The sequence below is a fragment of the Odocoileus virginianus genome, chromosome 23 (assembly GCF_023699985.2).
Source record: "Odocoileus virginianus isolate 20LAN1187 ecotype Illinois chromosome 23, Ovbor_1.2, whole genome shotgun sequence".
NCBI classification, from domain to species: domain Eukaryota; kingdom Metazoa; phylum Chordata; class Mammalia; order Artiodactyla; family Cervidae; genus Odocoileus; species Odocoileus virginianus.
The window spans coordinates 38,678,971-38,700,340 of record NC_069696.1 but is presented as its reverse complement, the minus strand read 5'-3'; the positions used below and the strand labels follow the sequence as shown (position 1 = coordinate 38,700,340).

The 21,370-nt window shown below is 53.2% G+C and overlaps 1 protein-coding gene across 1 annotated transcript in view; it reads left to right on the top strand.

Moving 5' to 3' along the window:
• CYTH4 (cytohesin 4) overlaps window positions 1-21,078 on the top strand; it is a 31,660-nt gene extending 10,582 nt beyond the window's left edge. The window contains exons 3-13 of the mRNA XM_070453933.1: window positions 792-856; window positions 2,537-2,603; window positions 4,065-4,183; window positions 6,150-6,230; window positions 7,817-7,929; window positions 9,969-10,117; window positions 15,157-15,268; window positions 16,653-16,729; window positions 17,192-17,263; window positions 17,789-17,943; window positions 19,144-21,078. Of these exons, the coding sequence (XP_070310034.1) occupies window positions 792-856; window positions 2,537-2,603; window positions 4,065-4,183; window positions 6,150-6,230; window positions 7,817-7,929; window positions 9,969-10,117; window positions 15,157-15,268; window positions 16,653-16,729; window positions 17,192-17,263; window positions 17,789-17,943; window positions 19,144-19,216 (1,083 nt within the window). The 3' untranslated portion in view covers window positions 19,217-21,078. The remainder of the gene's footprint in view (window positions 1-791; window positions 857-2,536; window positions 2,604-4,064; window positions 4,184-6,149; window positions 6,231-7,816; window positions 7,930-9,968; window positions 10,118-15,156; window positions 15,269-16,652; window positions 16,730-17,191; window positions 17,264-17,788; window positions 17,944-19,143) is intronic.
• Window positions 21,079-21,370: the final 292 nt, after the last annotated feature.

Below are 21,370 nucleotides of genomic sequence, written 5' to 3'. Positions count from 1 at the left end.
CAGGTGCTCATGCTGCTGCCCTGCAGAGGGATGCTGGATGAGCTGCCACAACTCCCCATCTACCCAGTGGTGGTTGTTGGCAGAGTTAGGGGGTCTCCTGGAGATATGTTGGACACGTGATCTCACCACTCTGGGCCTCAGTGTCCTCTTCTGTAAATTCCGCTGGAGTTGCAAAGTCCCCGAGAAGAGAGCCTGGACTGTCTTATGCCGTGGTGCACCCAGAGAATCTGGCTTGTAGTGGCCACAGAGTCTAGGGCGGGGTAAATGGATAGGGGGAGGGAAACTAGAGAGGAGTTGGGCCCTGATCACAGGGCAGGAATTTGTCCTTCCTGACACGGAGGTAGTAGGGAGCCATTGACAGAGTTTGAGCGGAAGAAGGGCAGACACCAAGCTGTGCTTCAGAAAAATGGCAGCTGGGAGGAGGAGGGCTTGTGGGGAAGGTTTGACTCAGGGCAGGACACTTTAGAGCAGCAGAGGCAAAAGATAGGAAGACTGGAAATAGAGTGCGGACTGGGGACTCCCTCACCCTGAGACAGGAGCCCCGGGAGAATTAGATATAAACAGAGGCAGTAACCTTGGCTTTGGATTTTGAAGATAAGAGACATCTGGAAAAGGGATCTTCTTGCGGAGGGAGCCTTAGTGACAGCTCAAGACAGAGGTCTGGGAGTCACGCCCAGGGTGGGAGTGGTTGTGTTGGGGTGGGGGTGTGACGGAGAGGGCTGTGAAGCCCTTTCTGTCCTGGCCTCCACCCCCTGACTCTCACTCTTCATAATGCCCCTGCCACTCCACAGAAGCTGAAGGATGAGATCGCAGATGTGTTTGCCCAAATCGACTGCTTCGAGATAGCAGAGGAGAGGTGAGGGGCCGGCCGGGGACCCAGGGAAGCTGCCACGGTGTTTTCTCAAAGATGTCACATGTCATGAGAGTGAATGAGCCCAGGCCCTGGTGAAATCAGGGATCAGACCCCCAGAGGGGAGGCTCTGGGGTGAAATAGGAACGCGGCAGCTCTGACAGTCCAGCCTCTGGTCTGGTCTGGTCCTTGCTTCCAGACTGTCCCCTCTCTTCAGTATCAATCCCCGTTCTCCTGCCTCCTCCACCCCAAGTCTCTCCCAGCCCACCTGACCCTGCCCCTGACCAATCATTGCCCAGGAGGATTCTAGGGAGGGTCAGGGAGGAGGAAAACTCAGCCCCAAGGATGAGGACTAGGAAGCCAAAGGCCTTATGGGAACAGAAGCCACGCCTATGGTCAGGCCAAAGCTGGTCCACCCCACCCCACCCATGGGTGTCATCCACTCCACCCCTTCTGTGGGAAGACACCCCCTGTCTCTGTAACCTGCGGTTGGTCCTCTCCCTTCTCTGGGCTTCAGTTCCCTACTTGTGCAATGAGAAGTTTGGTCCATTCATAACCCCTAGGGGCCTCAGGGCACTGACTCTATGTTTGGTGTCTCAGAAGATCCCCACCCTGCCCCTGTCAGCCTCATTTCTCTGATGCCTCTGATCTCCACCTTCCAAGCAGGACACACACATGCACACAGATGCACACACACACACACACGCACACAGATGCACACACACATGCACACAGATGCACACATACACACATGCACACAGATGCACACACATGCACACAGATGCACACATACACACATGCACACAGATGCACACACACATGCACACAGATGCACACATACACACATGCACACAGATGCACACACATGCACACAGATGCACACATACACACATGCACACAGATGCACACATACACACATGCACACAGATGCACACACATGCACACAGATGCACACACACATGCACACAGATGCACACACACACATGCACACAGATGCACACACACGTGCACACAGATGCAAACACACACATGCACACAGATGCACGTGCACACACATGCACACACATACACACACATGCACACAGATGCACACAGATGCACACACACACACACACACGTGCACAGCCCCCATGTCTCTAGATCCTCTGCTTCAGCCCCCAACAATGACAAGAACATAATATTTACACAGCTCCTACCACCCGTTGTTTTCAATGCTTTAACCTCTCAACAATGCTTGGGATGCCAGGGGTGGAGTCACACCCCATTTTACAGAAGAGGAAACTGAGTCCCAGAGAGATGAAGTGACTCCCCCTGAGTGGGATTTGCACCAGGAGTCTGGCTCCAGAGCTTATGCTCTCCTCCCCACCCCCCACCCCACCCACCAGCCTCCTTGTTACGTTGCTTCCACTCCAAGCCCTTCTAAATCCTCTCCCCTGGGAGCATCTCTGGCTCCCCAGGTCACAGCTTCAGAACTGGTTAAAATGCTGGCACTGAGCCCTTTGGAAATTGGGTTTCCTGGCTCAGGAAGGGGTCCAGACCCTGCATTTCTCACATTCTCCCAGGTGACTCTGACCCCACTTGGAGGTCCTTAAGGAATGCTGGCTCTAGCCAAGGAAAGCATCCTTGGGGATTGGAAGGGTGCCCTGGGGTCCAGGGGTGTCCAGGCTGATGTCTTTCCATCTACAGCCGCATGGCCCAGAGGGAGAAAGAGCTGTGCATCGGGCGCAAGAAATTCAACATGGACCCCATGAAGGTGGGCAGTGCGGGGCTCGGGTTGGGTGGGTCAAGGGAGCTGCACGCTGGGCATCGCCACAGTGTCTCCTTCTTCCCCTCAACCAACACAATTACCTACTTTCCAGAGGAGGAAACTGAGGCCCCGCTGGGCTCAGCATCTTGTCCAGTGCCCCCACACCATTAGGGCTGGGGGCTCCGCCACCCCACAGCCAAGTAGCCCCGAGGCCTAAGGTGGGAGCCAGGAGGATGATGGGGGCTCTGTGATGTCTTTGAACTTGGGGTCCCATGACTCTGGGCCCCTGTCTCCTAGTCTGTGAGTGGTTGGGCCTTTGGACTCTGGGGCTCAGTCTCTGGAAGTGTCTTTTAGTTGCTCAGCTTAGGCAGCCTGTCCTGAGAGGCTGGCATAGAGCCCTGAATGCTCAGATCTCAGCTATGGTCTAACCCCCACCCCCACTGGCCTCAGAGCAACCGCAGCCCCCACCCCTCGCCCAGCTAGGTGGCAGCTGGGCTCCTTTCCTGCAGGAACCGAGGCAGAGGAAGCCACAGCTGACACGCCGAAGTGGGGTCTGGGCAGCCATAGGGTCCCTGGAAATTTACTGCTCTGGTTTAGAAGGCTGCCTCTTCAGCATCACAGATCTCCTGTGTTCCCAGACACAGAAACGGACCCCTTCTCATCCATGTGGACCACACAGACCACACACACACACACTCACATTCCTGCCTGAGTGCCCCTCAGAGAGGGGCCTCTGAGGGGTCCCCTGGGCCATCTACCTGTCACACAGAGCCTTCCACAGCCTATCCCCACTCTTCCAAGCAGCCTCTTCTCCAAAAGGAACAGGGATGCAAAGGCCTCATCACAGGAAACCAGAGCCCAAACCCTCCAACTCCTAAAATTAGAATGACAGACTTTGAGTGCCTGGGTTGTGAGGTGAGATGTTTTGATATTGTCAAATCCGAAAAGCGGGGCAAGGCACACTCCCATTTTCACACAGCAAGGGGAGGAAAGGCACTGCCGGGGTGTCTACCTCCGAGCCGTAGCAATTTCCTCTCCTTTTGATTGAGCTGGGTTTTTCCCTAATTTTTATACAATGGACATAGATTACTCGTGAGAAAAAAGTGAAACACTGTTTTTAAATAATACAAACATTAAGCTGAATCATTCAATTTTAAAATTATAAATTCACCGAATCATCAAAGCATATGATCAGAGAGTGGCAGACTGAGGGGGGTCTGGGGGAGCAGCTGGCATGAACTTGGTTCATGGCAGGAACACATGTCTGTTTGCACACCTCTGCTGATGGGGAACTCATCACCTTACAAAGGCAGCTTCAGTTAAGGAGGGTCACAAGTTCCCAGAACAAGCTGTGCCAATGCTAGAATTCCAGGCCCCAGGGCTCTGGCCACGGGGGCTCCCTCTCTCTCCCTTCCCAGGCCAGCCGCTGGGTGGGGGCTGCTCACAGGCTCTGTGTACCACCTCCAGGGCATCCAGTATCTCATTGAGCACAAGCTGCTGACCCCCGACGTCCAGGACATCGCCCAGTTCTTGTACAAGGGCGAGGGACTCAACAAGACAGCCATTGGCACCTACTTGGGAGAGAGGTAAGGAGGGTGGGACCTTAGGAAGGCAGGGAATGAGGATGTGCAGGTGTGCACAGGTACGTGTGAGGGGTGGGTCGTGTGTGCAGGTAACTAAGGAATGAAGCATGTTAGGAAAGTCGTAACTCCTGAGGCTTGAGCAGGTTAAGTGACCACTCTCCTTCCAGACCTTGAACCAAAGCATGTCTGCCTTCATTCCTTCCTTCATTCATTTAGAAAACAAGTAGATATTTTTAATATCTACTGTGCTTCCTGCATAGCTCAGTCGGTAAAGCATCTGCCTGCAACGTGGGAGACCTGGGTTCAATTCCTGGGTCAGGAAGTTCCCCTGGAGAAGAAAATGGCAACTCACTCCAGTACTCTTGCCTGGAGAATCCCATGGACAGAAGAGCCTGGCGGGCTACAGTTCATGGGATGGCAAGAGTCGGACACGACTTAGTGCTATCTTTACTAGGTGCACCAGGCAGTGTTCTAAGTCCTGGGTTTATACCAGTGAACAAGACAAAGCTCCAGGGGCGGGGGTGGGGATAAACTGGGAGTGTGGGATTAACAGATGCACAATACCATACATAGCAGATTAACAACAAAGAATTACTGTGTAGCACAGAGAGCTATATTCAATATCTTGTAGTAAACTACAATGGAAAAGAATTGAAAATAAAGAATATATATATGTGTGTGTGTGTGAAAAGTGAAAGTGAAAGTTGAGTCGCTCAGTCGTGTCCGACTTTTTGCGACCCCATGGATTGTAGACTACCAGGCTCCTCCGTCCACAGGATTTTCCAGGCAAGAGTACTGGAGTGGATTGCCATTTCCTTCTCCAGAGGATCTTCCCGACCCAGGGATCAAACCCAGGTCTCTCACTTTGTAGGCAGACTCTTTATCATCTGAGCCCCCAGGGAAGTCCCTATATATTTATGTATATATATGCAAATCATTTTGCTGTACGCCTGAAAATAACACAGTTGTAAATCAACTATACTTCAATTAAAAAGAAGAAAGCTTCTGCCATCAGGGAAGGTACATTCTAATGGGGAAGACAGGTACCAAAATATGTAAAATAAGTTAGAAAAAATTAAAAGTTCTTTGGAATACAAACAAAGCAAGAAAGGGAGATGAGAAAGTTCTGAGAACCGTGCTTCAAAGACTGTGACTTTAAATAGTGTGGACACAAAGGGTCTCACAGAGAAGGTGACCTTTGACTGAAATTTAGAGAAGGTAAGCAGTGTGGCTCTGGAGGAAGAGCATTTCAGGCAGAGGGAACAGCACATGAAAAGGCCCTGGGGCAGAAGCCTGCTGAAGGAACAACAAGCCAGTGAGACAGGAGTAGAAGGATGGAGGGTGGGAGGAAGTAGTCAGTGACAGGTGGGGATCCCTGAGACGGTACTGGGCCGAGGGGTACTCTGAGGGGATCCCTCTGGCTGCTGGGGGAGGGCATAAACCGTAGAGGACAGGTACGGAGCTGGGCCAGCAAGCCAGCACCCCCTCTCCCAGGCATCTCAGATAACACTCTCCTTCTCCTGAGCAAGCCAGGAATGCAGCTGGCAAGAAGGGCAGGGCTTTCTGACTTCAGATCTGAGAAGACAGAGGAAGTAGGGGTGGACATGGTTCTCTCCATTTTACAGATGAGAATACCGGGGCTTGGGGAGGTTGGGTGGTTTGTGAGGGGTCACCCAGACAGAATGTGACTCAACACAGGCCACTCCGAATCCAGAGCCCCCATCCTGACTGAGGTCAGTGCTGGTAAGCCAGGAGGGTGTGGCGGGGTCTGCTGTGAGTGGGAGGACATGGGTGTGCAGATCGTGGTGAGAGGACGGTGATGCGGGGTCAAACATGTGAACAGACCAGAGTGTGGCTGGATTCAGAAGGAGGATGTCTCTCCCCTCCTCAGCCTCCCCCACCTCAACCCCTCTAGAAGGGGGTACAAATGCTCAAATGTGTCCCACCCTCCCTTCTGTCTCCTCTCCAGAGACCCCATCAACCTGCAGGTCCTCCAGGCCTTTGTAGATTGCCATGAGTTTGCTAACCTCAACCTCGTCCAGGCCCTCAGGTGAGTGGTCCAGGGGGCAGGGGCCTGATTCCCAAGGGGTTGGAGGGGTGTTGGGGGAACCATCATCCACATGGCTAACAGCACAAACAAAGCATCAGGCTCAAGAATTAATTAAAGAGGGAATTCCCTGGGGATCCAGTGGTTCAGACTCAGTTCTTTCACTGCTGAGGGCTTGAGTTCAATCCCTGGTCAGGGAACTAAGATCCTGCAAGCTGTGCAGTGCGGCCAAAAAATTGTTTTTAATAAATAAATAGAAGTAATTGATGACAGTATCCCCAAAGAGAGCTGAGGTTAAATGAGATAACAGGCATGGACTGCCTGAATCAGCACCTGGCTTGTTACTACTACTACTACTACTACTAATGATTATATCATTATTATAATAATGTTGAATCATTTTAATCATTATTACTATTATTATGACTGCTATTCCCACTGATTTTTGAATTAGTGCTTATTTTATTTCTTTTATTAATACAGCTTGGTGTGTACTACATTTATTATTACTTATCATTTTCTAATTAGGATATTATTTTTGCTACTCATTTTTATAGTGATGGGAGGCATTAATATATATGGGTAAGGAGCACATACTCTGGAGCTAGACTGCACAGTTCACACCCTATATCTGCTACTCACCCCTGGGGAAAGTGACATACACACAAAAAAACCCTTTCTGTGTCTCAGTTTCTTTATCTGTAAAATGGGGTTAATAACAACACCAACCTCAGGGTGGTGAGGACTAAGTAAGAAAGTGCTTAGAATTGATCCATAGTAAGGGTTTAGTAAGTCTTGCTGCTGCAGATGATGTCTGGAAAATCATCTCCTGAGTAGGGGCATTTGATCTAGGTTTGGACAGATGATTAGGAGTTTGCAAGGCAGAGAAGGAAAAAGCCACCACTATCTAAGCAATGTGGCCTTCCCTCCAACTCTCATGCTTTTTAAAGGAGAGGGGTAGGTTGAAAGTCTCCAAAATTCATTCGTTCATTTATTCATTTTTTTCATTCTCTCACTCATTTAACAAGACTTTACTGAGCAGGCACTGGCTCAGAAAACACAGTCCCAGTGTTCAAGCCTCAGCAGGAGATGTGAGAGGAGCAGGCATGGCCCTTGACCTTGGCGAATTCAGTTGGAAGCTGTGGATATCATTCAGTTCCAAGAAAAGGAAGCTCAGCCAAGGAAAGACAACCTCCCCAGGGTCCCACAGATCCCAGAGCCCAGTGGCCAGGTGGAGAGAGGCCTTAGAACCTGAGAATCCGCATTGGTCCCCTCATGGGCTGGGGTGGACTGGGCCACAAATGGTGCTAGGCCACAGATGGGCAGAGAAGAGTGTCCACTAACCTCCTATATTCTAGAAGAAAAGGCATTTCTTGGATCCTTCCTGCAGACTTGGTGCTCACAGCACAAATTCCACTGACCCTTCCCATTAGTCTAGATGTCAGGTGCAGAGTCTCCCATTTACAGGATAAAGAGACTAAGCATGAGAGAGGCAGAGCAGTTTATTGAAGGGGAGGAATGGGGGGCCCTCTTACCCCCTCTGAGAGCCCTCCACCTCCACTGCCCATGGCTCTGTTCCCTGACCCCAGACAATTCCTGTGGAGCTTCCGGTTGCCAGGTGAGGCCCAGAAGATCGACCGCATGATGGAGACCTTCGCCTCCCGATACTGCCTCTGCAACCCCGGCGTCTTCCAGTCCACAGGTGCCTATGTGGGAGGGGACCCCGCCAGGTGCGAACCTACCTCCTGAGGCACCAGGTCTCTCCCAAGCACCCAGACCCTGGGAGCCCAGATCCTGTCACCAGCCTTCACTGAGCACCATATCTGTGCCAGACCCTCTGCTGGGTGTGTGTCAGGCAGAGCTGCCTACACACACATCTCCCAAGGGCAAGATCCTTGGGAGAGAAGACAGGAAATAGTGGCGTGGGGTGCTAAGGTATCAGTGTCTCATCTGAGGGTGGGGGTGGGGGATTCAGCATGTCCAGGCTGGCTTCCCAGAGGACCTGATGTCTGAATGGGGTTTTGAAGGATGAATAGGAGTTCTTCAGGAGGTCAAGGGGAGAAAGGGTCTTTGGGACTGGGGTTCTAGTCTGAGCAAAGGCATGGAAGCAGAAACAGACTGGGCAGGATGCACGGGGCCAGGGTGGATAAGATGGATATCAGCAAAAGTCAGTCCTCCACACTTCCCAACAGGGTGGGAGAGAAATGATGGCAGGCTTGTCCTGGTCTCTTCTCTGGATCTGAAGGTACCATGGCAATAACCAAGTCCAAGTACTAAGCAGTCCCCAGACACTAAGTGCTTTACCTATGCAAGTCATGTAATCCTTACATCTACTCTGTGAGGTCAGCAGTGTTCTCATCCTTGCACATAAAGACTCAGAGAAGTGAAGGGGGCTTCTTAGCAGTGTGTCTATGGACAAGTCCTACAGAGCATTTGCCCACCTTGTGGTTATACATAAATTAGGGATTTGCTTGCTTATTATCTATCAGCTCCACAATTTTAAACAACCCACAAGTGTGGGGACCATACAGATTTTTTCACCAGTGAATCCCCATTCTGTAGCATTTATTAGTTATTCAATAAATATTTGTAGGAAGGAAGGAATTTTAAAGCACCAGATTTGAATCACCGTTGAACTACTTAATCTTGTGACCTGGGACATGTAATTTACTCTCCCTGTGCCTCAGTTTCCTAATCTGTAAAATGGGTGGGGGCAGTAACAGTGCTGGCCTTGTTAGTGTTATCAGGGGATGCAAAGAGCTTAGCACAGGGCAAGCACCAGCAACATTAAAGCCACTGTTATCAGAGGTAAAATCGTTAATGAACATGAAGCTCTTTCAAAGTTAAACCTTCTAAAATATTGCAGGGACTTCCCGTGTGGCATTAGTGGTAAAGAACCCGCCTACCAATGCAGGTTAGACATAAGAGACACAGGTTCGATCCCTGGGTCAGGAAGACCCCCTGGAGGAGGGCATGGCAACCCACTCCAGTATTCTTGCCTGGAGAATCCCATAGACAGAGGAGTCTGGCGGCCTACAGTCCATGGGGTCACAAAGAGTCAGACACAACTAAAGCGACTTAACACACCTCATATTGCAGATGGGGAAGCTGAGGCTTTAGGAACTCAAGCGCTTTTCAAGGTCAACCGGAGAGCTGGGGTCACAGCTGAACTTTGCTGGCTCAGATTCAGGGATTTAAAACATCACAGAGTAGCGATCATCTCCCTCCCAAACGCTCAACCCAGCCTGGCTCCTGAGCGCAAGCACGTGAAAGTCTGAATAATAGAGCAGGAGCTCGGCTCTGGGAGCCCACAATGCTAGCAAGATTACCAAGCAGCACGTGACCAAGCCCTGAACAGGGTAGCAAACAATAAGCATCCTCTGAGTTCCAAGGAGGCAGAGAACAGAGTGGGCCGGAGGGCAGGAAGGGCTCAGCGGGGAGGAGGGCTGGAGCAGGAGACTAAAGAGCAGGGGGGTTTAAATGGGTAGAAAAGGGGAGAGGAGGTCGTGCCAGGCAGGGGGCCCAGCAGGAGCAGAAGTGCCGGGTGGGAGGCACACAGGGGCCCGGGGAACTGACAGCTGAAGCTTGTTTGCAGCAGGGAGCTCTGGAAGAGTGGGAGGTGAGGTTAGGACGTGAATGCCAAGCCGGGAGGACAGGGTGGACCTTCAGGGCATTGAGACAGCCAACTCTCCGTCCCGGAGTGGTTAGGGCCAGGACTCTGACCGCTGTCGCGTCCCGCAGACACCTGCTACGTCCTGTCCTTCTCCATCATCATGCTCAACACCAGCCTCCACAACCCCAACGTCCGGGACAGGCCACCCTTCGAGCGCTTTGTGTCCATGAACCGTGGCATCAACGACGGCAGTGACCTGCCTGAGGAGCAGCTGCGGGTAAGAGGGGCGTGGCCCCGGCCAGCTGGTCTCCAGGCGTCCAGGAGGAGCCTGCCTTTGGGCGGATGACCCAAGAGGGGCTCATCTAAGAGAGGCCTTTCCAGGAGGGGGCCCTCCCAGGTCAATAACTGTCTTGAGATGTGCTAAGTTGCTTCAGCTGTGTCTGACTCTTTTTCGACACTATGGACTGTTGCCAGCCAGGCTCCTCTGTCCAGGGGATGGACCGTCACAAAAGAGGTTGGTCCTGAAATGGGCTTTCGCAAGCGGTCCCATCTTAAGAAGGAAGTCCAAGACTGAACACCCAGGAGGTCCGCCCGGACCTCAGCCTTTGGGGAGCTCTAGACACCCATCATTCATAACTTCCTCGAAATGGTGCCTCACACCACCTAGTCTATTTCTTGGAATCCCAGAGTCTTAGACTTTCAGTGGGTCAGAGCAGAAAATTCCCAGTCTCTGCTCAAACCCCTCCCTCTTACAGAGAGGAAGAAGCTGGTCTTCCATAGGCTACACATCAGCTCCAGAGTCGAGCGGAACCCAGGCTTCCTATCCCATCCTAAACAGCCCCCACCCCTGCCACACTGCACCAGGCTCTGGCCTGGCATGGGGCATCCAGGGATGAATCAACCCAAGTTCAGTGTCTGGTGGGAAGATAAAAGGACATGTGAATTACAGCCCTGCCTGATTCAAGCTATGCTGATCATAGGAACCTAGCTATGGAGACCCAGCAGACAATACTATCACTCTCCCAGGGGCAGGGAAAGAGTGCCATCCTGGAAGACTTCACAGAGGAGGTGACTTTTGAACTGGCCTTGAAGGTTGAGTGGGAGTTTGCCCAGAGGAGAAGCAGGGGAAGGGCATTCCAGAAAGAGGAAGTGGCCAGCACTTGACTTGGTAGGGAAAGGGAGGGGCATCCGAGGTAGCCATCTGGGTAGAGACAGACAGTGAGGGGCACCAAGGTGGGGCCAGAGTGCCCAGGGCTTTGAACTACAGCCTGCAGAGTTTACCTGCTTCCTGTGGGCAAAGTGGAGCTGGGAACTATCTTAGAAAGACAGGAGTGAGATTCAAAGCCTGGCTCAGCAAAAATGAAATGACAGTTCATTTCTAGGATTAGAGGTGCCCAAAGCTCTATAGAGTTTCAGTTCCCTCTGGGTCAGAGTCTGGCAGGAGGGGAGGAGAGTGTGAACCCCACCCTGGCAGCTTAGCACCCTGTGTATGTTCTGCAGCAGAAGTCTGGTGGGGGTGGGGGAGAGCCTGGATCTGGAATGACTCTGGTGTTCTTCAGGATTTGAAAACAGCTATGCCCTTAGCCCTTCACCCTCCTCGATCCCCAGAGAAAATTTATTTTGGAGGGGGGCATGATATGAAATTGGAGAAGGAAATGGCAACCCACTCCAGTATTCTTGCCTGGAGAATCCCATGGACGGAGGAGCCTGGTAGGCTACAGTCCACGGGGTTGCAAAGAGTCAGACACAACTGAGCGACTTCACTTTCACTTTTTTCACTTTATGATATGAAATGAGGGCTTGAGAGTAGATTAGAGCTCAGGTCAAGTCCCATCTCCCCGTTGTTCGCCTCCTGGATGACCTTAAGTAATGACTCACCCTCTCGGGGCCACCATTTCCTCAACCAGGAGAACGGGAATAATGACGCCTGCGTCACAGAGCTGCTGTGAGTAGTAATTTTTAAAAACGTAAAGGGCATAGCCCATGCCAGGTACATAGCACAAGCTCTAAATGGTAGCTTAGGTCGCTATTAAGAATCATTAATAATTATTTAAAATCCCCAGCCCTTAGTAAACTGCCTGAAATGTGAAAGGCCTTTGAAAACTTATCTCATTGTGGTACTTAGAGCAGGAAGCTGGGCACACCTGGTCTGGCAGGTAATGAGTTAACAGCCTGCCAGCACCAGCCCTGTTGGATCTCCCAGGTGCCACTTTATTGCTTCTGTCCCGGGAGAGCCTCCTTCAGCAGCTCCCTCCTTAGGTATTTTTCCCAATTCAAGTCTTTTGTTAATAACAATGCGCTGCATTTGTATAGAGCTTGTAACTTTCTTCTCATAGGGCTTTTGGGTCTATTATCTCAATTTAGCTTCAAACTCTGCCTGGGAGGTCTGGAAAGGGTTTATTATCCTCCTTGGCAGCCGAGAGGCAGGGAAAAGAACAGAGCGTTGGAGTCACAGCCACATCCAAGTGCTAGCTCCTCCATTTTCTAGTTGTGTGACTTTAGGTAAGAGGCTTGACCTCTCTGAGCTCCCAGCTTATGGGATTAGTGTAGACATGTAAGGTATTTAGCACAGCACCTATGTCTCTGGGCTGGCTAATGAATCCAGAAGCTTTCAGGGCACAAAGAGACCCACACTGGCCTAGTCCTTGCTCTTCAAGGTTTTTACAGAAAGCTGCTGTGGACTGGGGGGTCTTCTTGCTTTCTTTTGGGGCTTCAGCATCCCCATGTGTAAAGCAAGGACTCAGCTTTAAGTATCTTTAAGTATCAGTTTGTGGCTTTGTGGAAGGATTCTCCAGGACAAATAACATTTTTAAGTGACCTGATTTATGAAATTAAATTGACACAGACACATCACCTAAAGAGAGGTCACTCTGTGACCATGAGGATACGCAGGTGGGAAAGGCTTTGGAGAGGTGCCTGATGGGAGCGGGGGCTCAGGCAGGTAAGCGAGTCTTGCCCTGGCCATCCTGATGGGGACAGGGCAGAGTGCCTAAGAGACTCAGGGCAAAGGCATAGGCTGTGGATTCAGAGGACAGGAGATCAAATCCCAGCTCCGCCTTTATGACTGCGTGTCCTTGAGTGTGAGCCCCGGTTTCTCCATCTGCAAAGTGGGCTGATGACACTGACCTTACATTGTTCTCCTGAGAAGCAGACAAAGCACTTCAAGTGCCTGGCTCCACTCACCATGACACAGCTGCCCAGAGAGGGACTTGGGGTGGAGAAGGAAAAGAAAGAGAGGAGAAGGAGGAGAGCTCATCCACCCTCTGGTGTCACAGGTGGAGAAATCAAGGCCCAGCAAAGGAAACAGTCAGTTCAGGGCATCTTTTGCTGTAGGTAGGGCCAGACCTCCTGGGTTCTTGTCCAAGCATCTCCTTCAGAAATGACTGTATATTGGGCTCCTTAAGTTCTCCTGACAACCACAGGCATCAGGTACCATTCCCACCCCACCCCACCCCCAGGTTACAGCAAAGGAAACTGAGCTCCAATAGAGGTAGCTGGCCAGGGGGGCTAAGTCTGTGAGGAGTCTGGGTTCAAACCCACGGCTACCTGAGCCCTCCCCTCTGCAGAGACCAGAAAGGAAGATTTGGGAATGCAGATGTTGACTTGTTTTCCAGCTTCCAGTTTCTTCCTTGGCTGGAGGAATGCTCAACTCATGTCAATGAAAAGATGGGGGACTGATAGTCAGCTTCAGGTTCGGCTAGATCCAGGTGCTTCATTGAGGAGGGCTCAATCTGGTCTCTCCATCTCTGAGCAATCTCCTTTTCCAAATTGACTTCCCTCTTAAACAGGCTTTCCCCCAAGCTCCCCAGAGAGGACCTGGGCAAACTCCAGGTTTCCATCTTGCTTAACAGTTTAGAGTCCCAGAATGAAGGCTTATTGGTTGGTGTGGGTCACAAGTCCCTCTCTGAATCAGTCGCTGTGACCAGTAGGAAGAAATGTTCTAACTAGCCAGATGGGAGTCATTCCCTGTCTCCTGGAGCCGCGAGGGAGTGCTGGGTGGGCAGTGTCAAACCCCTGAGCAACCTGGACAGAAGGTAAGGGGGTGATTCTCCAGAGGAGAACAGAGTGGGTGGGGAAGGGTGGATGCAAGGCCAGCACAACCACTGGTGAGTGGCTGTTGTTTTTCTGATCATGTCTACCCAGCCAGGAGAAGACAGCCTGATTTGGTGGTGGCAGGTGCAAGGGTGTTTTCTTACAGGAGGTGAGGGGAGCCTGGTTTTACAAGGTACAGGAAATGTGGGTGAACAGAGCTTCTTTCCTTGTGGGGGCAGAATGTGTAGGCTGTAGGAGGCCCGCAGAAGCTGCCGGGGGCTCCCCGTGGGTGTCGTGAAGGATGAGGCCTTGTCTGTCCCCCTGCTTGCCCCCTTGGGCCTTCAGAATATTTGTATGGGCTGCCAGCTTTGCTGACAGAGAACAGGTCTTAGAGAACAGAACTCCTTCAACCAGCCGGGGCTACTAGGGAAACCTCAGGGCCAGGCTGGGCCAGAGAGGGAGGGGCAGGGGCTTCCTGGCTGCTCTAGGAATGTGGGGGCTCCAAAAAGGGAAATTGGTCCCTGCCCTTCCCCACTCAACCCACTGCAGCCAGCTGAGTCCTCTCCATCAAACCCAGGAAAACCTGCTACAGGCCAACACCCTCCTCCCCTACTCTCTTACCCTACCACCATCCCTAAGCTCCTGGATCAGAAAAGATGTTTAAAAACCAGCAAACACCATTTCTAAAACTTTGGGGAATCGAACAGTATTTGTGAAATTTTTCATTTAACATTTCAAGGAAACCATCTGAACAGCAGCACACACAAACACAACAGAAGGAAATGATTTCATTATGTCGATGATGGTGACCCACCATTGTGCCTGGTTTTAATCAGCAGAATTAGACAATTTAGAATGTTTTTCCCAAACAGTTGGAAATCTGGGCAGGTTGTCCATGGAAGGCAGTGTCCCACAGCAGGGGGTTCAAAACACAGAGGGATGATCATTGCCAACATCTACAACTCTCCCGCAGGGAATTCTCAGCCTGGCTTACATACCTCTGGTGACAGGGAACCCATTGTCCTACAAAGTTGCTTCTTCCATATTTCAGCAGCTCTAACCTCTAGAAAGTCCTTCACGGAGAACTGAAATCTGCTTTCTGGGAAATTCCCATGCCCCAGAAGAGATCTCTGGTGTCTTCCTAGGAGAGGGGTCTGTAAGAGCCAAGATCAGCTTCCCACCTTGAGGCACATAGAGTCACTGACCTGCCCGAGGCCACATAGGCCAGACCCAGGCCCTGGATAAATGTCACAGCGGGTCTCTCCCTCCCTTCTCTTGGGGCAGAACCTCTTCGACAGCATCAAGAGCGAGCCCTTCTCCATCCCCGAGGACGATGGCAATGACCTCACCCACACCTTCTTCAAACCCGACCGCGAGGGCTGGCTGCTCAAACTGGGTAAGACACACACTCCTGCACTCTGGGGCACATGCACTGATGTGCCTACACAGTCATGCAACACGGCTGACACACACACCCATTTGACTTGAAGCCTCGGGTGGTGGAGTTGAGGACCTCCTGAGCCCCAGGGCAGCAGTCACCTTGTCCGAACCCTCCCTCCGTCTGTCCTGGGGATGAGGGGACAGTGGGGGAGGGAACAATGAGCAAGAAGGGAGACGAAAAGCTGACAGATTCAGAGATAAGCCCTTCAACCGCAGATCTTTCTTCCTGAAGTGATTCTGAGGAAGCCCAGGCCCAGTGAGGTTAAAGGACCAGCCCAAAGCCACATAGCCAGCCAGTGGCAGAATTTGGTGGGCAGATGGTTGGGTGTCCTGAAAGACGGGGGGAGGGAGTGTGAGAGGATGTGGCTTGGGGAACCTCTCCTCAACAGGACTGGGGGCAGGGAGGGCCTTGGGCCTGCAGAGGGGAGCTGTGGTGGGTGCCATGGCAGCAGCTGCTGTAAGTTCTAGCAGCGGAACTGTAGGACCTGGCCATCTGAGCCTGCCACCCCCACACATGCTGGGCACCTCTGGGCAAGGGCAGCCAGCCAGGCACAGAGGCTTTCTAAGTCAAGGGAGGACAGACGCCGTATGTGGGAGCAGGGCCCTGGCCTGAGGGCCCACCCAGACCCTCCATCTCTCCAGGCCCACCTCCCAGTCCATCCACCTGCAGACTGCAACCTCCTTTTCTTGCCCAGCTGACAGTTTTCAGCCCCAGGGCAGCTCCCAGCTCCTCCATCCATCCTTGGCCTCAGTTGCCATAGCTGTGGAATGGTAACAGTCATCCTTGGGAGGATTAAACATGTGGGGAAATGACCATACACCTGGGCTCTGGGGCTCAGACACTGGGGTTCAATTCCCAGCTCTGCTGCCAGACCTTGAGCAGATGACGTACCCTCTCTGCCCTGCGGTCTCCTCATCTGTAAAACAGGGTTAATAACGGTCCGCTCCTCATAGGCAGTCATAGGGATTAATAAGTGAATGTTTCTTGAATCCTCTAGAACATTGCCTGGCAAGTGAAAGATGAAAGGCTTAGCATAGCACCAGGCAGGGAGCGGGCCAAGAGATGAACAGAGTGGTGGGGACAGGAGGAAAGTGCAGGAATGGCCAGCCTGCCCCTGGGGCCAGACTAGAGAGGAGCGCTGGGGCAGCCTGGAGGTGATGGAACCCCTCAGGTTTTAAGTGGGGGAGAGATAGATGAGGGGGAGGTGTGGCAAGCTAGGGGTTAGGGGGCCAGGGTGGGGGCCCAGAGGTGGGCATCAGAGGCCCTGCTCTTCCGTGGAGAGAAGTGCTGGAGCCCAGGGCAGAGGAGGGCTCACTAGCTCCATCGCTGGCTCTTGCAGGCGGCCGCGTGAAGACCTGGAAGCGACGCTGGTTCATCCTGACGGACAGCTGCCTCTACTACTTCGAGTTCACCACTGTGAGCTTCACACTACCCTGTCCCTCCCCTCAGACCCTTTCCAGATTCTCACTAAGCAGTCCATTGTAGAGCTGGGGCCTCTTTGAGATCATTCGGTCCTCCCCCATACCCATCTTACTGAGCGGGGAAACAGCTACAAAGAGGAGAAGGGGCTGGACCAAGGTGCAAGGCAGAGCTGGGGCTTAAAGTCAGGCCTCCTAACTCCCAGCCAGGGCTCTTCCCACGCTGCTCCCCTGCCCTCTCCAGGGCTGGTCAGAGTCTGGGGAAGATGGGCACACTCCTCTTTGAGGTCTGGGGTGCCACCGAGTTCAGACAGAGGAGGCTGGCAGGCTATAGTCCATAAGGTCACAGAGTTAAAGGCGACTTAGTGACTAAACAACAACAAAACTTCCAAGTTCACTCCCTGCCCTTGACTCCAGACTCCCTTTGCTGATCCTGATCTTCCTTCTTATTCTCCTGCAGGACAAGGAGCCCCGGGGAATCATACCCCTTGAGAATCTCTCAGTGCAGAAGGTGGACGACCCCAAGAAGCCAGTAGGTGTCAGTGAGGTGGCCTCAGGCCAGAGCAGCTGCAAGAATTTCCAAAATAGAGTGCAGGCTGGGCTGGGCTCTCAGGAGGCGAGGCCATGCCTGTGACACCTCCCAGCAGCTCAGGCTTGCCTCAGCCTCCCTCTTAGGGACGGGAATCCTGGCGTCAAGAGGCATCAAGAAGGCCTGGCCACACTGTCTCTCAGAGCCTGGCCCCTGATACTGGCTCTGGGACCTTCAATAATTCTCTGCTCCTTTCTGAGCCTCCATTTTCCCATCTGTCAACTGGGGATTTTAAGAGGAATCATGGATTTAAGTCAAGTCAGGCACATAGTAAATTTTCAACATGAGGAGCCGTAGCCCCTGCCCGTTTTCTTCTCACAGGAAGGCCTGGCAGTCAGGTGTATCCTGCTGCTCTTCTAGATGCTGGTCTTGCCCAAGTGTCTAGGCCTCTCCGAGCCTCCCCGAGAGCCCACAAGCTGCCCTTTCCTCCCACCCCTGCCCTGCCCTCACCTGGCCACTTGCCCACAGTTCTGCCTGGAGCTCTGCAACCCCAGCTGCCGGGGCCAGAAGATCAAGGCCTGCAAGACCGATGGCGACGGAAAAGTGGTGGAGGGCAAGCATGAGTCTTACCGGATCTCAGCCTCCAGCGCCGAGGAGCGGGACCAATGGATCGAAGCTATTCGGTAATGGGTGGCTGGGCTGGTGGGGAGGGGTCTCTGGTCACCTTCCAGAAGCCCCTGCTCCTCTCAGGGTCCTGTTTCCTTGTCCGTAAAGAGGGCTAACTCCAGAATTTCCCTCCTGTTTCTGGCATGCAAATCCCTTCCACCATGTTCCGTGGGCATCCTCTCTGGCCCAGAACACAGAGGAGCAAGGCACTGAATTCATGGGGATGGTGGAGGATTATGGGAGATGTTACGAGTAAAGCTCTTTGCCCGGTGCCTGTTAGCATCAGGATCCTAAGTGGTCCTGGAAAGACCTGGTGTAGGTGGGGAGGAGGACTTTCTAGGTGGAAGGAGCAAGGCAGACCAAAACAAAAGGGCAGGTCGGGCATAGGGATGCCTGGACATCTTCCTGGATAGCTGGTGCTGGACAGTGTGGGACTGGGCAATGCCGGGCAGTGCAGGGGGTAGGGCTATGCGGGGACCAGGCAGCTTGGGGGCTGAGCAGTGGGAAATGAGGCTGCAGAGGATGGCGAGGCCTTGGTGGCCATGGCAGAGAGCTCAGGTTTCTCCTGAGAGTGCTGGAGAGCCACAGACAGGTGTGGCCAGCGGAGAAAGACCACTGTGCAGGGGCTGGAATGTGACAGGTGTGATGGGCAGTGGAGGGACAGGAGGAGGGGCAGGATAGCACCTTGACTCTGAGTCCATGGGGGGATACCAGTGGGGGTGACAGAGGAAGACATGGAAGTGGTCAATGGGCCGGGGACAATGTATGTCCCAGAGACTTGTAGGGTCTTTTCCCTCCGACCTTGCAGCAGCCCTGTGAGCCTGCCAGGCCAAACCCACTCTCATCTTCATTTTACAGATGAGGACTGAGGTCCAGAGAGGGAAAGGACCTGCCCAGGGCCACACAGCCAGAGAGGGGCAGAGCTAGGACTGGCAAGCAGGTCTGCTGGTTCCACCTGGGCTCTTGTCACCTCCTTCCAAGTCTGACAGGGCCTGGGGAGGTGTCCAAAGATACGTGGGGGCAGAATTCCAGAGGCTCTCAGGCCTGTCTGTGTCATACCCTGGCTCGGTCCTTGGTGGGGTCATCAGGCTTTTCCCCTGCAGTGGGGCAGGCCAAGCCCGCCCTGGGAGAAGCATACCCTTATTACAAGCCCTGGGAGATGAGACCCCTTTGCCAGCCCATTCAGCCCTGAAACCTTTTCCCTACCCTCACTCCAGAGCCAGCATCACTCGTGTCCCCTTCTATGACCTGGTCTCTGCTCGGAAGAAGAAGATCGCCAGCAAGCAGTGAGCTTCCTTGGAGGTGGTGCCTCGTGTCCTGCGAAGCCCATGACCTGTGGTACCTGGAGACCCACTCCCACCCCAGGGCCTGCAGACATCCTCCCTCAACCCCCTTCACTTTGACCTGACAGTGGAGGGCAAGGGTGGGGGAGGCAGGGCTCAAGAGCCGGGGTGGGTGGGAACCACCAAGGTCTCAGAGCCCGATCATGAGGCTGCTGGCCCTGGGCATCCAGGAAAGGCCCCACCCCTGCCCCAAGTCCACTACAGGAAGGGGTAAGGAAAGCGGCCACAGCCTGGCACCCTGCCCTCTCTCTGGGCCTCAGTTTCCTCTTTTGTTAGAAGTCTCCTTGCCCTCTGAAATGCCATCAGCCTTCAAAGCAGGAGGGGCCTGAGTGCTTCCTACCCTCCACCATGGCGACGCCTCCTCCTTCTGCTCAGGGGGTTCTCAGCCCGCCCCTCCCCATCCTCAGTGGGAGCTTGGCCCTCCCTGCTCAAGGGACACAGGAGACACATCTCAGATCCATGGACATGACCTCTGGGAGACCCAAGAGCACTGGACTAGGAGCCTGGACATCACAGTCTCAGTCCTAGCTCCGTCTCAACTTGCTGTGTGCCCTCGGCGGAGTCACATTCCTTCTCTGGTTCCTGGAAAACTGTGGTGCTTGGATAGGAATGTGCCTATCCTTCTGGCTTCTGGCTGTGTGCACTCTACCCCTCAACCTGCCAGCAATGACACCTCTCAGACTGCTTCCTGTCCGTGGAAGGACAGGATTGTGCCGGGTCTCCCAAGGAGCTTCTGGCTGGAGATGTCTACACCTGTTTACTGAGCTGGAAGGGGCTCTGGACTGAAGACTGCTGAGAGGCGGAGAGCAGAGTGGGCCCATCCTCAAGGATGTTCATTTCAGAGAAGGAACAGGTGGGACTCCTCAAGCAAATGGCAGAGAGCATCTCAAACAGACGTACTCAAGCAGAAACGGTGGTACAACCAAGAAGCCAAGAGAGCTTTGTGATCTGTGGTTACCAGGAGGGCTGCCTGGAGGCAGCAACCATGCCATGAGTGATGTACACCCTGTAGCAGAGTCTCTGCCACAGTTTCCCTGCTGGACTACTGCCCAGGGCTCCTGAGGTGATGAGCAGCTGCCCCAGAAGGGTCCTAGCATTCTGAGACTCTCTGGCACAACACCATCAAGAATGAAGCTGGCTTCACTACCCACAGGCAGGCAGTTCCGTCTCCAGGGAGGCCACAGCCTGGAGGAGCATTCCACAGACAGGTTTCCTCTCAGTAGCATGACTTACCCTGCCACTCAGGCCCTGGGGGAGTCCCTAGAGGGAAGTTCCTGGCAGGAAACCAGGAGATGGGGTTACCTCTGCTCGACTGTCAGCCTGCATAGGTGAGCCGGACAAGGTGAATTCCCCCAGGGAGGGGAGGCAACTTCTCTTCCCCCACCTCACAACACACACACACATGCACACTTTCTGTGGGGTCAGGACAGAGTAGCTGCCTTGCAAGTCGTGAGACCACTGTCTCTGGAGGTGTGTAAGCACCTCGTAATGATACTGCACTGAGGAGGATCTGTTTGGGTGTGACAAGAAGAAGATTTATAGGACATTTGAGGTCTTCCACAGGCCCCATGGCAGCATGGGAGCTGAGTGCCACATCTGCTGCCTTTTTTGGCCCCTGAAGGGGCAGCCAGGGATCATGGGCTCTGAGGTCCTCTCCTGCCACTGGCTGTGCAATCTTAGTCCACTTTCTTCCCCTCTCTGGTCCTTGGGTTCCTCCCCTGTCACTGAGAGGGTGGAATGAGGGATTTTTTGGGCATGAGTGGCTGTTCTCGGAATCACTCAGAATAGAGAATAAAGCTCATGAGTCAACTCGTGGGTGGGGCTCTGTCCTCTCCGTGACCACATCTGCCATCCTGTAGGCCAATGAGGACCCTTCACACTCATCCCTTTCCCAGCTGGAGAGCAGGAGGGTCAGATGGAGAAGAGTGGACTCTCAGCAGACCCTGGACCCTCATCCTCTGGCCACTGGGGGCTGCCACCTGGACAGAAATCTCCAGGGGCTAAATTTGAAGCAAGGGTCCCTCTGAGCAGGGGCAAGAGTGCACTGGTTCTGCCAAGGCCAGGGGAAAGCAAAAGAACTTCCCAATAGCCCGTGCTGTCT